Source organism: Triturus cristatus, chromosome 1_1, assembly GCF_964204655.1.
Source record: "Triturus cristatus chromosome 1_1, aTriCri1.1, whole genome shotgun sequence".
NCBI lineage: Eukaryota > Metazoa > Chordata > Amphibia > Caudata > Salamandridae > Triturus > Triturus cristatus.
In genome coordinates, this window is record NC_140579.1 from 216,255,853 (window position 1) to 216,274,112 (window position 18,260).

Genomic DNA, 18,260 nt, shown 5'->3' on the forward strand with positions numbered 1-18,260 from the left:
GGGGGGCGGGTAGGCAGGGGGAGAAGAGCGCGAGGACGCGAGCCGGCGGTTTCTACTCCCGCTGCTCCTCGTGGGCCGTAACCTTTGCACATGTACGAATAAACGTTCGGAAGCACAAGAATACTGTCTCGCCTCCCTCATTGGTACCACTACAAATGGCGACGAGGGTTAAAACGAACGTTACGGCCCGCGAGTGATTTATGTGCTGCCTGATGTCCCCATGTGCTGAATCTGCACGCTGATCTTCCCTCGCTGCTCCTGTGCTCCAGACTCCTTGCTGGTGATTACTGCTGCCTGGTTTTGCCTCCTGCACGCGTGAACCTGCGGGGGAAACTTGGTATGCTGCTTGGTGCTGCCTGCTGTATTGAGGTGCTGCTCTGCCCCGACGACCTCGTGATCTGCACCGGTGAGCTGCGGTGGAGGGGGCGCTGTCTCTGCTGATCCCTGTCGCTCCATATCCACCGAGGCTGCGTTGCTTGCTGCTGCGTCAGGCTCCTGCCTCCTTGCGACCGGAGTGCCCTTCCGAGCTTGGTGAGGACTATCCAGGAGCTGCTCCGTGGTCCCACGTGTGCCCGCTTGCCTGCGATGGCGCAACCCATCAACATATGTGTGCCGCCCCTCTTTCTGGACTCTCCCGGTAAGCCATGTATGAAGTGGAAGGGGTGGCTGCGCGCATTTGAGAATTACATCGTCTCCATTGATGGCGAGGGATATAGCGCTGCACGCAAGAAGTCGCTTCTGTTCGGACTGTTGGGGAAAGCAGGCCAGGAGGTTTTTGACAGCTTGCCCGTCTATACGGACCCTCCGGGGGCCCTTGCCCCTCTAGACGTGTACCAGGAGGCGGTTAAGCGGCTCGAACTACAATACTCTGAGGAGGGTAATATCATGGTGGGGCGCCATAAATTCGCTTTGCGGAAGCAGGAGGAAGGTGAGACTATCGAGGAGTATATTGCCTGTCTACGTGTGTTGGCACAAGACTGTGAATTCGGGGAGATGACTGATACTTACCTCAAGGACCAGGTGGTGTTCTACTGCCATTCCAAAAAGGTGCAGGAACGGTTGCTTTCTTGCAGGAATCCGTCGCTGAAGGATGTGGTGGCCATTGCGAAGGCCGTTGAACGTTCCATGGTGTCCACGAAAGAACTTGCGAGCACGAGCCAGGCTTCTAATGTGTTCTTTGTGCAGGACAAACATAGAGGTGCATCCAGAACCCCAGACAGGGTGGCGAGCGAGAAAGGGGGGGGCAGGAAGCCACTCGCTTGTTTTAGATGTGGGTCAAGGGATCACCTGGCGGATAGCAGGACATGCCCAGCGCTGTCCAAAAATTGTTCTAAGTGCAGGAAAGTGGGCCACTTCGCGGCAGTATGCAAAGCCAGGAGACCTGGTGGGAGCATGAAAGTGAGCTCGGTGAGCGACTGCGATGCTGATACTGATGCGGACATTGTATTGTCCATTGATGCTGAAGATGGGAGAGTGAAGGGGCCTATTGGCTCCGTTCTGATTGGTGCAGTTGAGCTGCCATTTACGGCCGATTCTGGTTCCCCCATTACCCTGATTTCTGACACCACGTATGAGTTGAAGTGGCAAGGTGTGAAATTGCATGAGACGGATGTGAACCCGAAGGCTTTTGGGGAGAAAGACATAGAGATGATGGGGTACTTCTGGGACTTCCTCACCTTCAGGGGGCGAACAGTAAAAACGAAGATCTATGTGGCTGAGAAAGGGAGGAGCCTGGTGGGGTGGAAGGATCTGGCCAAGCTGGGGGTGATGCTAGTCCCGGGGGCGGACGATCCCATAGTCCTGAGGGATGATTGGGTCGGCTACGTGCAGCCGGATGATTTACCTGAGGGTTTAGCTGAGGTCATCGGCAAATTTGAGTCTGTGTTTGAAAATAAAGTAGGGCGTGTGAGAGGATTCGTGCACGCTATACGACTGAAGGAGGATGCCGTGCCGATAAAACACAAGGTCAGGTCAGTTCCCCTCTCTGTCAGGGGGGAGCTAAAGGCTGTTCTAGATAGGTTGAAGTCGGAGGGAGTGATAGAGGAAGCAGGCGCATCAGAGTGGGTGTACGCAATCGTGGTGTCCAAGAAGAAGAGGACAGGGGACATTCGGCTATGTGTGGACCTGCGATCTTTGAACAGAAACATTCTGGTGAACTGCCACCCTCTACCCAACATCCAAGAGATCCTGTCTTCTACATCTGGGTCGCGATTTTTCACCTTGATAGATCTGAAGTCCGCATACCACCAGGTGTGCCTCACGGAGGAGTCCAAGGCACTTACCACCTTTGTTACCCCGTTCGGAGCCTACAGGTACGTCCGCCTTCCGTTCGGCCTCGCCTCAGCTTCCGGTGTCTTCCAAAGGTTGATGGATTTGCTCTTCGGCGACATGAAGGGGGTTGAAGCCTTCCAGGACGACATTCTAGTCCACACGGCGGGTGAAGAGGAGCACCTGGAGCTGCTGGGAGAAGTGCTGGGGGTACTGCGCGACAAAGGGATGACAGTCTCCAAGGACAAGTGCAAGTTCATGGAGGGCAGGATCGACTACTTGGGACACGTGCTGACCGCGGAGGGCATTGCGCCTAAAGATGACTTGGTGAGGGCCATACGTGATGCCCCGTGTCCCGGAGACAAAGACGCCCTACGATCGTTCCTGGGGCTCAGCGAATACTACTCCAAATTCATGCAGGGATATGCGACCATCGTGGAGCCCCTAAGGAAGCTACTGAGGAAGAATGAAAAATTCACGTGGGCGCATGCCCAACAAGCTGCTTTTGATGCCGTCAAGCAGGCCATCGTGGCTGCTCCCGTGCTACAGCCATACAACAGGGCATTCCAGAATGTGATCACAGTCGACGCAAGCGCCAAGGGTATCGGTGCGGTGTTTTGCCAGTTCCATGGGAAGACGGAGAACACGGTCGCTTTCATTTCCCGGTCACTGAGTGACGCTGAGAAGCATTACAGCACCATTGAGAGGGAGACGCTTGCATGCGTATGGGCCGTGGAGAAACTGAGGAACTATTTGTGGGGCATGGAGTTCGAACTGGTCACGGACCACAAGCCTTTAATCTACATGATGGACGGCGAAGGCCGCGGCAACGGGAAGGCCAGCTCAAGGCTTTTGCGGCTGATGTCCAGGCTGCAGGAGTATCATTTCACCATTAGACACATCAAGGGCGGCCTCAATTGCAGGGCGGATTGCTTGTCGCGCTTGCCGGTCAGCGCCGAGGGGGACGGATCCATGGATGACACGGAGTGCGTAGTGGCGCTGGTGGACGCTACGGCCATCTGCGAAGGATCCATTTCGGAGGAGGAATGGATGGCGGCCCAAGAGAACGACATGACCATGCGTAGGGTGATGGAACATATAATGGCTCGCTGGCCCCCGATCCGGAAGTTGAACGGTGCGCTCAGGAGCTTCCAGCAGGTTAGTCCCGAACTCTCCATCGAGGGCGGCTTCGTGAAAAGGCATGAGCTGTTTGTGCCGCCGGAAGGGTTGAGAGAGAAGCTAATCCGGTTAGCTCACAAAGGTCACCCGGGCGCTACCGCCACAAGGAACCTACTCAAACAGTACTACTGGTGGCCAGGGATGTGCGGCGATGTCAGCAGTTTTATCGACCGATGCGGGCCATGCTTGAGGGCCGACAAGCACTGGAAGACGGCGAAAAGTACGCTGCAGCTGGTGGACATTCCTGCCGGTCCATGGATCAAGGTCGCCATTGACTTCGCGGGTCCGTTTACCCTGCTGCCTGACGATTGCAGACATCTCATTGTCCTCACGGATTACTTTTCCAAATGGATCCACTACAAGTTCGTCAGGGAGGTTACCACTGAACGAGTGATCAAGGAGCTGAAGAGGATCTTCGCTAGTGAAGGACAGCCGAAGATTTTGATGTCCGACAACGGCACGCAGCTGGTCTCCAGGCAGATGAAGGACTTCCTGTCCAGATTGGGGATCAAGCAGGAGAAAACCCCGCTCTACAGCCCTAAGAGCAATGGGCAGGTCGAGCGGATGAATAGGTTCCTGAAGGAGGGTGTGCAACAGGCACTTGCCTCCAACTTGGATGTAAAAGCATTTCTGGCGGACAAGGTACACACATTTCACAACACGCCCAATGCTGTCACGGGGCACACTCCATTCTACCTGATGAGAGGGAGGAGGTGTATGAGTGAGCTTACTCCCAAACTTGATAGGTGGTATGACATGAGGGAGGAATCTGAAGATGTATCCGATGAGAGGCTGAGGGTCAAAGAAAGAATTGTGGCCAAACAGGAAAGCAACAAGCGGTACGCTGATGTGGTGAATAGAGCCAAAGTCAAAGAGGTAGCGCAAGGGGATTGGGTGTTGGTGAAGAAACCAACCAAAGTGTTGAAGGGAGAGTCTGTTTTCCAAACCCCTGCACGTGTGCAAGGAGTGACTAAGGGAGCTGTCTGTTTGGAAGGAGGGGGATGGCGGAGCAAGGACGACATTGTCAGGCTCAAGGCAGGTCAAGAGGAAATCATCATGAGAGGCAGCCAGGTGCATGAGAATGAGATCGATGATAGTATGTACGAGTGGCAGGTGCAAGAAGACAATGAGGGGACCACTGAGGAAGATGTGAGTGCGTGCCACGGCCTAAGGGATGCTGAATGCCATAGCGACAGCAGCCCCATGTCAGTGAGGAACGACAGTCATAACGTGATGAGTGCAAGCCAAGGTGGTACGGGCAACCGCAGCGGGGGGGCCAGTCTGCAAATCACTCCCCGTAGACCTACAAGGCATATCAGGGCACCAAAAAGGTTTGAAGACTTTGTTATGAGATGATTGTTATGTATAGTTCTCTATTTTGTTAAGAAAGGGAGATGTTGTACGTGAAGTAACGTACCAGTTGTCAGTTTAACCGCAGTCCTGTTTCTAGCTTGCACGCCGCCTGACGTCACTGGCCAATCCGGTGTCGAGGATGGCTGTGACGTCGGGGGGCGGGTAGGCAGGGGGAGAAGAGCGCGAGGACGCGAGCCGGCGGTTTCTACTCCCGCTGCTCCTCGTGGGCCGTAACCTTTGCACATGTACGAATAAACGTTCGGAAGCACAAGAATACTGTCTCGCCTCCCTCATTGGTACCACTACAACCCCAAAACCCATATATTATAGTGGGAAGCCTGGGGTTCAGTGAGCGCCGGTCCCTCTACGCAATTGGTGACTCCAATGCTCCACTCGCCACCGCAACCCTCATTAACGCTGCACCTCTGCCCGCAAAGTTGGTTGCACCAACTGCAGTGTCTACCAATTCCTCCACGCACTGGTTTGGCACAGCGAGCTTGACCCTCAAAGAGTTCCTACCGGCGGTCAAAATCTTACACGCAGAAGAGCAGAGGCCACAACACCAATTAAAAGACGCAAGAACCGATAACGCCAAGACTGCTCACCTCACACAACCAGACCGAAACAGCCTGCCTCTGCTCATCTCGCAGCGTGCCACACAGCAACAAGGTAGTGGCACAGTAGTGGTAGACGGCATGTCCGGTGCGCGAAAGAGAACGTCTGGATGGTGGGGGAGGCCTATATAGACCTCCCCCAGTCCTCGCGCACCGGAAGTGACGCCACCTTGCGCGCTGCACAAGGCGGGGGGGGGACTCCTCCCAGGATCCCCGACCATAAGGGGGGTGTGGGGAGCCCCTGTGGCACTAGAGGGCTGCCCTCTTTAGTGGCACCCTGCGGGGGCCTCGGGCAGCTGCAAAAACCAGAACTGGACAAGCTGTGCTCGCTCATTCACCTTTGAGACGTAAGAGTAACGCTAAAGCACTCAGACTTCTTATGGGGGTCACGGAGTGCTATCAGACAAGCCCAGTGAGTACATGTACACCCAGGAGCGGACACGCCCTGCTGAGGAGGGGCCCGTGCTTTTCTATTGAGGATACAAATGGTGGCTTAGGTAACACAGACCGCTTAACTGTCTGTAGCCTGCGACCCTCTGCCTATGCGTCTGCCGTCCGCCAGGGGGCCCTCTGAATAGTGACGAGCCTCACTCAGGACAGTAGAGTTCCAGTTTTTGACTCTCATTTCTCGCAGCCCTTGTGACCATGTTTTGCTCCGATGGAGCTGGCATATTTGATAACAACGATTTGCAAAAGAAAAGCTTAGGAGCGGGTGGCAACCGCTGCCTAAAAACCCCGCCTCCGGACCCGAAGCTCTTCCTCAACCACCCCCTTCCAGGGTGAATTCATGGCTTAATTTAAGCTCAACTTGCGAACAGTCACAGCTTTTAGATGCCTGACTGAGACAAGAGATGAATTTTACGATTCCTTACGGTAGTGGGTTGTAATGTACTCAGGCTGGGGTGGGTGGGGCTTTGTTTGGTTCTTGCTCCACGCACACTGCAGCGGATGCACTGGAAGATGGGCTCTGTCCCATCATTAAGGAGCGGACGGGACCGGGGCGTGGAGGTAATGTCATCCTACAGATATTGCTTGTTTGGCCTGATTTCATTAGTGTTTTACACTTCGCTCATCAGCATCTGCTAAATGTATGCGTGGTAAGCAAACAGTGCTAGCCCCCATCCCCCCGCCCCATACATCACCTCAGTGTCTGTTGGACTGGGGTCTCTGATCTCGTGTCTGCCACTTCCTCCCCCTTGAGGAGCGACATGTAACGTCTGGCCGGGGAGGGATGGAGAGATGGGCGATCGTGCCGCCCATCTGCCCAGCCCTTGTGTGTCCTTGTCATTTAGTGACGCACAAAGTCTCTAGGTTTACTAGTGCACTCAGTAGGGCCACTGTCTCCATAAGGGTTTATAGATTTGGTGATTTCCCTTTTTTTTGCTCCACAGTTTCGTGTGTGTTTTTTTGTGCATTTACTGCCTTCGGACAGGATGTGGTGTTTCGGCCAGAGATGCCGACTTTACAACATGCATTAAAAATGCAACAGGTCTCGTCTTTATTAAAGTCTAAGCAATGCTGTTTTCATTTATTTTGTTTTTTTAGTGTTGCTTTTTATTAGTGTTTTTCATACTTTCATGTCCTTAATATGCATATGTTTCTATGTATATTTATGGCTGCATTACTATTTGTATTAATATAAATATGCGGATGAATATATTTATGTTCCTAGATGTATGTATATATACCCATATAAACATACATATTTAGAAATGCATACGCATATATATATATATACACATATATATGCATACATATGCATATGAAGTACATGAAATATTGAATAACAGTAATAAAAGAAAACGTAAAAAGCTTTTGATTGTTCTCTAGTGCCTTTAGTCAACAGCACCTTCAAAAGTAGGAAGCCGTACACTTGTCCATGAAACCAATCTTACGGAAAACAAACATATTCCAGGCATTTGATCGTAAGATCCAGAACATAAACAGCTGGGGGCGGGTCAAATTTTGAAAGGGGCAGGGCAGACAGCAGGCTGTCTCCATGTTGCTCTTTAAAAAGATCAGCATATTTAAAAAAATAAAATAAAAACACAATCCATTTATTTAGTGCCTGAATCCGACACTCCTGCACCCTAAACATAACAAGATTTCAAAGAAAGGAAGAACACCTTTCCGTATCCAACTGTTTACCTATAACGACATATCATTTAAGTAAACTGACTCACCCGCTGAACCCAAACGTGTGCTGGAGTTGGTACATGATGTACAAAAGGAATTGTAAAGGGTCTCTGTTCCTCGCCCGACGATAACCCAAGTTAGTTCAAGCTTCACACTTTCCCGCCGTAGTCCCTTAGTGGATCACTACTTTGTGATGCATGTAAACGAGGCATCAAACAGCAGATTCTACACAGGCACTGGTATGAAAAACTTAAAAGAATAGGGATCCTACGGCTTTGCAAGCATATATTTCCTTCCGTCTCTGGCACCTTAGTAAAAGGTTTTTTTTTCAGTTCTATCCGCTTCTACTAGCGAAGCATGAGCGTTTCGATGTGTGTTGAAACTGCTTCTAATGGATCTGCAACGCGTCCCGGGGCACATCATGGAAACAAAAAGCAGACTGATTAGATAACACAATAAGGACAGACGCCCCTTTCAAATTCCAAATAGCGCTATAAGTAAAGCACCGTGTTTCCACTAACGGGTATCCTTGCCCTACTTCTGTTTTCAGATTACTATAATTTAGGGATCAATTTGACGTCTTAGTCCTTTCTTAGTTTCATTGAACACTTGTCAAACGCCTTATAACAGTATTGTAGGCGTCTTTTCGCCTTGTGTCCCTCGTGCTTCAATGCCATTTTTAGCGGTTTCCCATTGGTGCTGTGCGCACAGCGTCCGATGCAGGCGCACACCTATCGGCGCGTTGTTCCTCCCGCATGACTCTTTTGCGGTATTGCTTCATGGTAGAAGAGTCGAGGTTCAACTCTCAACACGAGGGAATACAAGCAATGCCAACAACGCCTCCCGCTTTTTTTTCTCTTTTAGAGCTGTCCCAGTTGGTCTGGCTCGCGAGCCGTCCCAGTTGGACCCAGTGGCGGACGGTGACATTTGAAAGTGGTGAGGCGTAAAATGTTTGGCGTACTTCAGCATAGCGAGCGAGCGTAGCGAGCGACCCCGAACAACCTAAGGCGGGTTCGGGGGGGTTCTCCCCCCGAGAAAATTTTGAAAAAAGAGTGGAAAAATGGTGCATTTGCAAGCAAATTTGAGAAAGCAGAAAGGTTAATAAAGCAATGAAGAAAGTGCAGTTATTACAGTAATAAAGAGATCATGTCATATAACATAGTTAGCTGCTTATTCAGTATAACCACAGAGCTTCATAACAGACTTTGAGATATAATGCATTTCTGAGTACCTCACAGGTGTTTTTTATTTAACAAACAACTAAACAGGTGGTCGAAAACTAGTAACATTGAACATACATATGTTTACTTTTTGTATCTAAACTCAGCACGTCTGTCTTTAAGAGCAGCAAACTTTTCAATTACTTGAACGTTAAAATCAGAGATATTTTGAACTAACTTGCTCTCTATAGAGAGCATTGCCAAAGCATTCAGTCTTTCCTGAAGCATGGTGTTTCTTAGGAATGTCTTAATCCTCTTTAAGGCGGAAAAAGATCGTTCTGCCTCTGCTGTTGTCATAGGAGTGGTTATGACAATTTTAAGTAAAGTCACTGTCTCTGTAAATGTCTTTTCCATATTAAGTTTATGAATTAAAGTCAGCAAAGCCCTGGCATCTCTGGCATTTCGGTACACAGGCATTGAGTACAGTACAGTCAGCTCACTTTTGAGGTCCTCTTGGTTGAGCATGGGATAAGCTTCCACAGCCTCATGCAGAGCATGCTGAGGGAAGGATTCACCATATTTTGCAAAGTTTTGACTTTCCAATAATGTGGCACTCACCAAATGTTTTGTGAAAGCAAAACGTTCTTGTGCATGCACAATTACAATGTCACATATCTCCTTTGCATTTCGGACCAGAGTGGTGATGTTTTTCCTGTGGTTTCCAAAAATTAAAGCCTCTGGCAGTTTGCTGTCTAAATTGTCAACCTAATTTCTCACTATGCTTATGCGCTCGACAAACATAGCGGTATTTCTTTTCACAGAGACAGTATCGATCTCTCGTGCTTGTAACTGATTGTATAAATTTTCGACAGCTGACATTATGTCTTGAAATAAAAACAGAAAGAACTGAAACTCTCTATCTTCTAGTGTTCTAGCAAAGCCACGGGCTTCACTTTGAGTTTTGAAATCAAAGGTTTCATTGACTTCTATATTATGAAAACATTTCACAAGGTCCTTCCTATATTGATATATTAGTTGGACTGTACGTATGTTAAAGTTCCAACGAGTTGAGGATCCCCTTGGAACCCTTTTGTCCACAATCTCCTGAAGTACTTCCATTCTTTTTGGGGAACGTGAGAAGAATGCTGCCATGCCTCCTACGTCCAGAAAGAAAATTCGTGTCTCAGAGATCTTTGATACTGCCTGCTGCATAATAAGATTAAGTTGGTGGGCGTAACAGTGCACGTAATGAGCATAAGGGTACACATCTCTAATTCTTTTCTGTACTCCACCAAGGCTTCCACTCATTACGGACGCACCATCATAGCTTTGTGCAATAAGTTGTTTTTTTTGGTGCACCTCTGGAAAAATGAAGTTCAGTTGACGCAGTATAGCTGCAGTAATGGTTTCTGCAGTTGAGTCTCTTAAATGAGTGAAACCATAGAACCTCTCCACAACATTATTGTCATTGTCCAGGTACCGAAAGACTAATACGGACTGTGTTTGTGTGGCATCAGTGGTGTCATCAGCCTGAATAGCCACAAAGTCTGTGTTTTGCAACTCTTGGACAATATGGCTTCTCAGAATTTCGAGCATACACTCAAGGAGTTCATTTTGTATAGTTTTAGAGGTGCCCTTAAACACTGTAGCAGTTGCTAAATGTACTTCCATTTCTTTGTCTATGCTTGCTATTAAATCCACAAGGCCTTTGAATATTCCTGGATTTGTGGAATCTTCTGATTCATCATGGCCTCGCAATGCCAGTTCGAAAGCACCACAGAAACGAATGCAATCAATTATTTTTGATAGTATGTGCCTATTCCTATCAACTGTTTCATTGTGTTTCTGTATTGTTTGGCGGTATGCACTGTTTATGTGCTGCTCAATCGGTGTGTCTCCCAACATTCCAAGTCTTGTCACGTTTTCCATATGCTTTCTTGTGCATGCTTCTTGATTTTTTCAGACAGATGCTTCAAGTCTATCACTCCTTCTCTTGTCCAAGGAAAATCACCATTAAACAGCAAGCAGGGGAAGCAGAACAGTTTGTTTCTTGACGGACACCCTGTAAGCCATTCAGCTTTTGTGTACCAGGTGTTTGAGAATGTACGTGTGTAAGATTTTCCTCTGTCCTGGGTAACTTGTTGTAGTTGTAGGTCTGGCCGATCAGGTCCTAATCTCTTTATCTGTAGTTTCTCTTCTAGTTGCCGTGCATGGAATGACCGTGTAATTAATTGTTCTACCGTATTCATAATGTCGATGTTGTCCTTACCAATATGAAAGAAGCCTGTCAATAGTCACAGTACAACGTATAAGATTTGGTGCAATAATATCAAATTTCAGTATAAATACATCTATCTTGTGCATTTTCGCAATATATCTCCGACTCCAACAGCTCCCCTTTGCGCAACAGGACTGCTAAAAATACAGCCTTACCGCTGCTCGCTGCCTCTGTGTGCCATAGTGGTTGCTGAAGGCACTGAAACAGACACTGTTTGAGGGCCTTGAAGAAGGCAAGGAATAGATAGTGTCTTTCACAACCGTTATTGCCCAAACCACAGGGCTAAGGCTCAGTATTAGTAAATTCCATCCACTGAGGGAGGGTACAATGTACAGAATGTGCACCCACCCCAACCACCATGTAGAGTGACCACAAACATAGCCCTAACTCCAAACTAAATAAAAATATCATCAGTTTCCTTACCTTTAACACTGGTGTTTGCTGGGTCGTAGCTGGGATGAAAGAGCAGCAAAGGAGGTTGGGGCCACTTGTTCTTTGTCCAAAAATTGCCCAAAAATTAGGTAAAGGTTCCAGTTGCAACTTGTCAGGCTTTACCAGGTGCTGAAAATAAAAATATAACAAATTATTTTTGAAAGATTAGGGTAATCAAACAAAGACTGGGGGAAAAAAACATAACGCTACAATTTTTACCTTGCAGTTTGCATGCAGCTCTTAGATGACAGTTCATAGCTCACTGTTGTATGTTAGGATTTTTACTTACAAACTGCAATTAACAAAATGATCTCTCTGACAAATGCAGTGACTCACTGACCTCATGTACATTTTGTGACCTGCATCAGGTACATGAACTCTCCTGAAGCCTAATGCTAACACTGGGGGTTTCCAGCTCAGAGGGTGATTAAAGCATTGGTTCGTTCTGTCCACAGGGGCAAAATGAAGTTTCCTGACCCCATTTAGGTGGTCAAACACAGTCGTAATTTCAATGACTATTTGATACAGGCTTATAGACCATCTACAGCTAATCAGACCCTCAATGCCCAATGGGGATTAGGACAGCACACATGTGGTAAAACAAGATGCACAATTACCAGTGGTAATTGTGCATCTTGTGACATTTAACAGCAAATTCATAAGTCATGGTTCTCAGTCATGAACGAATTAATTAATACATTGGCAAACATTTATGAATAACTTAATGGAAAACGCTACGTGAATGGTTTAATGAACGAATGAGTTATTAAATAAACAGATGAACGAATGAAGTGGCACACATGCATTGAACCCCTCTACAAGGCAGGGCACCCTAATTCTGCTGTGTTGTTCACCACCCCTGGCATGTCAGAGCTAGACACTGGTCTGCGTGTTATTAATTTATTTTGCGGTTTTATATATGGCGCGCTCGAGCCGGTGGGCGAAGCAAACAAGCAACCACCATTATCGTCACGTCAATCAATCAATCACAATAGGAAAAGCTCACGTACTATTGTCGTTCTAGCTAGGGCCCGAGTGAGTCAGGTCACAATGCAATATTGTAAATCTATGCACCGCCACCCAGATCTTGCCAGATGCTAGCTTACGCCGTCGCCTAGTCCGCCTATATCTGACCTGCTGCGGGCTCTGCCCCTCTGCCACAGTAAGAACGAGTAGGTGATGTTGGGGGATTCACGCCCCGATATATATATCGGACAAAAGCTGCATTCCCGTGGTCCTCGTCGCAGAGGTGAGGTAATGCACAGTCTGGTGATTTCCTGCATTTGACAAAGAAAGGACTTCTGCCAACAGAAGCCACACCAAAGAAGCAACTCTGGGCACGTAATACCTCGTCTCTTCTCCCCCTTGTGGTAAATTATCTCTCTCTCGTTCGATAGTATTCGCCATTCCACTCTCTGTCCCTTCAAGTTATTTTTTAACCTCTCACTGTCTCCTCTCTTTTGTTTTGTCAATTCCACCTCTCCCTCGAGATGCTTCTTATACGCAGCACACCTCTCTAAAAATCTCTCAAAGTTACAGACTATGTTCATTTTATCCAGAAAGACATTGAAACTCCCTCACGCATATCAATATTGATAATGAAAACAGATCTCAGACAGGCAAAATGGCGGACACAGACACCATATCATCATTTTGCAACTCCAATATAATTTTCCCATAATTTATATCCCAAAAATAAATTATTACAAACAAAATGTCCTTCAACTTCTCTTCCACTGTTTTTTCTAGCCTGTTTCTCCCATAGAGTACTGAAACCAGAACCACCTGCTGGTAGATTAGAGCTAGGAACAAAAACAATGTTATTGAGGCGCTCAAAAGCAGATTGTCTTGTTGAAAGAACGTCAAATAACATAAAACTGCACTGAAGTGTTGGCAATTTCCTTGCAGTTAAGGTGGAAGGATTTCGGTCCACGTTATTGTAATGAATGTATCTCAACATCTCAGCAGCAGGGGTTTTTTCCTGGATGGTAGGTAGTAGCTCGGGGCAAGAGCGCCATTCAAAGATAATGGTGCAGGACAGTGCTTTAAATGAGCACCTGCACTTCTTCAGTTTGAAAGGGAGAGTACCTGACTGTCAAGAACGCCGATCCTTGCTGCTGAAGGGTGCCGCCTACCTGTGTCCTCGGCGTTCCGTGGAGGGTCCTGCTTCTCTGCTGTGTCCCGCGCCTCTCTCCCGCCGTCGCACACCATCGCGACCGCTGTGTGGGGAGGAGCGCCAGAGGGGACTACAATACCCAGGGTCCCCAGCGTGGCAAAACCGGAAACGGAGCTGTTTGTGCGCCCGGAGGCGCTATTCAATTGAACCTGCCCCCCGCGTCGCGGGACCGCGCGCGGGCTAAGCCCGGGCAAAGGGCGGGCCGTCTGTGGCCGTCCGGGGCCGGAAGAGGCCGGGCTGGGCCACATTATTGACGTTTGTGCCTACGTGTTACCCTCCCTGGGATTGACTTACCAAAGGTATTGTTGTTGAAATCATTAGCTCCTTTGGGTTACTATCACCAGCTTGATTTCCAGCCAGCACCATTGTAAATGGAAATAATGTCTAAGCAAAGGAATCCCTCTACGACAAATACGATGGACAACTATCTGGTACAGATTGTTAGCAAAATCAACAATGATAGGAGGGCATCTTTGGGGCTAACATGTTCTCCTAATTCCCCTCCGTCAATTCCTTTGTCTGGTTTACCCTTGGACTCTCCTTCTCAGGCTAATAGTAGCAAGTCCACTGATTTAGTGATTTTAGACAGTGATATTTTTGACTCCTGCGCACCCCTAGCCCCCAATTCGCCAATAGATCTTGTCTTAGATATAGTGGAGGTTGGGGAAGGGGTTGACCCACAGTCTCCCGCTCTTCCCTTGAGAAGTAAGCTAGTTAGAGCGTGCAGAAAATCCCAGTTTAAAAGCAATGGGACTCGTCTAGGAAGGAAAAGGGCAACCACTGAGAAGAAAAGTGCTAATAAAGAAGATGTACAAGGGTCACTTTCTAACAAAATTCCTGAGGTTGAGCTCTCTGCGAAGATAGTAGCCATGATTGATACCAAAATAGAAAATCTCATAGCTCCATTGGTAGCCAAAATTGATCATTTAATGGCAGAGGTAGCCAGGATGAACGCTATAATAAATAGACCAGTGGACGAAGCCACTAGACTAATTCCACTATCCCCAAATGTACGCATTGTAAATGGGGCGCCCCCAAATGGAGGAGAAAGCATCGCAGTAAATGAGAAAGCTAATGCCCCAATCCAGCAATCTGGAATTAATAAAACCCCCCAGAAGGCATTTATAGATAACCACAAAGGTCGAACACTGGCAAGTGACCAATTTCAATGTATTACCGAGGCTGAACCCCTATCATTGGTTCTTGCCAATGTCCCTACTTTGATTGCTGATACATCAGAAACCACATCCTCTTTGATCAGCAAATCTTTACATTGGTTGGTGAACAACATGAGGATGTCCCCTTGTGGTGAGCAGAAACTAGCAGGGGAAATTATCATGGCTAGAAGGGTCCAATGGCTAGGGCACCACCCCAAGAAATTCAAAGGAGATTGTGTGGTCCTTAATTTTTCAAATTCCGAAGTCCTCCCAAATGTTTTGGCCAACATAAAACCCCCGCAGCAAAGACAAGGAGTTATCATCCCGCTAACTCTAAAGTACTTTTACCATAAGAGAAATAGAGATACACATAGAGTACCATTGAGACCAGGGTGGACTCCGTCTTTGAATAAAGGGGGTAGGAGTGAATCTATTAGCAACTGGAATATTAGCCAAGAAAATAGGTTTGGGGTGCTATCTGATTTAAACGCATGCGATTGACTCGGAGATGGAATTATCTTGGCGAACACGAACATAGCATCGCCCAATACTGTGGCCACCTCTTCAACACTTACTAGTCCTAGAGACGTTGGGACAGAAGGGAACAAACGGGCAATCCAGGTTGACGCCATTGAACCATTGGGGTCGATATCGACTAGCAATCATGGAGGGGCGAGTCTAGCATTTGATCCATCAGTAAATGATACACTAGGAACTCTAAGTTCTACTATTGACTACCTGGCTAGGACAAATGACGAGACATTAGGCCCATTGACTAACATCCTTCCTTGCCCTCCCGTAATTGATCCAGGACTGGCTATGGGTGGGGTGGCGGTCATCGCTCGAACCGACCTCCCCTTTCAGCCCCTGTCCCTTCCTGATATCGCTACTACGGAATTTTTAGCCATTCGTACCACCTCCATCACGCCCCCTCTTACCTGTATTCTCATCTATCGTCCCCCCCAATCTCCCTTATTGTTCCTTCCGGATTTCTTGGAAGTTCTGGCTACTATCACAGTCAACAACTCTTCCATTTTACTTTTGGGTGATTTTAATTTTTGGCCTTCTGACCAAGCCGAATGCCCATCTTCCAAGGAGTTCTCAGTTACCCTTTCCTCCTTTAACTTTACTTCCCACATTCACTCTCCCACCCATGTCAAAGGTCACACTCTCGACCAGATCTGGTCCTCCAATTGTCCCGTTGAATCCCTTTCAATCTTACCCTGCACCTGGTCCGATCATCACCTGATTTCCTTTTCTCTTCCCATTCACCCCCCGATCAAGCCCCCGCTCCCCAAAAACACCTGGGTTCGAGCATGGGGCCGAGTAGACCCTAACAGTCTATCCTCCATACTCACTTCTTCCGCTCCCCTCCTCCAAGACCTATCTACCTGTTCCCAGGTCACGGCCATTGACCAATGGCTCTCTGTAGGCCGTGACACCATTGCTCCTCTGAAGCGGGTCTCAACCAAACGAGAGAAGGACGCCAACCAGTGGTTTAATCAAGACCTTAAAGCCACTAAACTGGCGGTGCGGCGTGCGGAGCGGGCTTGGAGGAAAAATTATTGCCCCTCCTTACGCTTAGAGTTTATAAACATCCTGACCCTATATAAGAAAAACATCCTTGAGGCAAAAACCATCTACTTTTCCTCCAAAATCCTCGCAGCCGAAAGCAAATCGAAGGAAATCTTCTCGATTGTTCACAATCTAGCGTACTCGGACAGAACCTCTCTCAAACCCACCCCTTCTTTGGAACTCTGTCACTCCCTAAATAATTTTTTCATTCAAAAAATCGAAACCATTAAAACCAATATTCCCCCTCTTTCCCCTGCCTTTGTGGACCCTCAGTGTCCCCCTCCCAAGGACCATCTCACCACCCTCCCACCTCTAACTAGGGAATCAATAAATGCCATAATCCCACTTGTTAAATCAGGGTCCCCGCTAGACCCCTGCCCGGCTCATATCCTCCGTCATATCTTCTCTAACTGCCCAGATCCCCCCCTTCACCTTCTCAACAGCTCCTTATCCCAGGGTGTGGTACCCAACTCACTTAAATCTGCTGTAATAGTCCCTATCCTGAAGAAGCCTGGTGCCGATCCATCTATTCCAGCCAATTTCCGCCCCATCTCTCTCCTACCTTTCTTGGCGAAAGTACTCGAGCGTCACGTCACCTACGCCCTGAGTTCTTTCGTGGAGAAGAACGGGGCTCTTGCCCCCCGCCAGGCCGGGTTTCGCCCCGCACACTCCACGGAGTCGGTAGTGCTCTCAGTCCTTGATAACCTCAGGGAGGGAATGGATACCAACCAACCTCAGGCCCTGGTTCTCCTCGACCTCTCGGCCGCCTTTGACACGGTGGACCACTCCATCTTACTTTCCCGTGTCAGGGCGGCGGGGATCGGGGGTACCGCGTTGGTCTGGTTATCCTCCTTCCTGAGGGATCGCACCCAGGCTGTCCGCCTGGGTGATTTCACTGCAGACTTCCGTGACGTTCAGTGCGGGGTTCCCCAAGGCTCCTCCCTTTCCCCCCTCTTATTCAATCTTTACATCTCCCCCCTTATCTTTTCATTGCAACAAATGGAGGTCACCGTATTTAATTATGCGGATGACCTCCAGCTTGTGTTCAACCTCTCCTCTTCCCCCGACTCTGTCTCCAACTTTCAAACTATCATGATTCACATCCGAGACTGGATGAACCACAACCATCTTAAGCTCAACCCAGATAAGACCGAGCTGGTGTTGACGGGTGGTTCATCCAGCCCCTGGTCCCCCATTTTCTGGCCCCCTTCCCTTGGTGCCCCACCTGTTCCCTCCACCTCGGTTAAAACCCTGGGCATCAAGCTCAATTCACAATTAACCCTTCACTCCCAGGTGAGCTCTGTGGTTTCTTCCTCCTTTCTGGCTCTTCGCACCATTCGCAAGGTGTCCCGTTTCTTTTCTTTTGATGCCCTAAAACTTATCACTCTTGCCATGGTCGTATCCCGCCTGGATTATGGCAACGCCCTATATGCAGGTATCCCTGCATATAGTCTTCGGCGTTTGCAGCAGATCCAGAACCAGGCGGCACGCCTGGTGTTTAAACTCCCTAAATCCTCCCACACCTCTCCCCTTTTGAAAGCTTTACATTGGCTTCCCGTCTGGGCCCGTGTCCAGTTTAAGCTTGCATCTATCACCTTCCAAGCACGACTGGGCACGGCGCCAGCTTTCATCTCCTCGGAGATCATTCCCTACGTTCCATCTAGGGAACTGAGGTCATCTTCCCAATCCCTTCTCACTGTTCCACGGTTCCGAAGAAAGAAATGGGGAGGCTCGAAGTTTGCGACTCTCGCCCCGGCTTTTTGGAACTCTCTGCCTGCAGAACTCAGGGCTTCAACCCCATATCTGTTATTTCGGAAACAACTCAAGGCATACCTTTTTGCCAAATCCTTTAATTAATACTTTAGTCTTTCTTTTTTCCCCTAACCCGGGACTTCTTCTCTGACCTCTTCAGTTTTTAGCGCCAAGAAACCG

The 18,260-nt window shown here is 48.4% G+C and overlaps 1 protein-coding gene across 1 annotated transcript in view; it reads right to left on the minus strand.

Moving 5' to 3' along the window:
* Positions 1-18,260, minus strand: part of LOC146870009 (uncharacterized) — a 145,734-nt gene that overhangs the window by 16,716 nt on the left and 110,758 nt on the right. Inside the window, exon 3 of the mRNA XM_085640894.1 lies at positions 11,412-11,549. Within this exon, the coding sequence (XP_085497020.1) occupies positions 11,412-11,549 (138 nt within the window). The remainder of the gene's footprint in view (positions 1-11,411; positions 11,550-18,260) is intronic.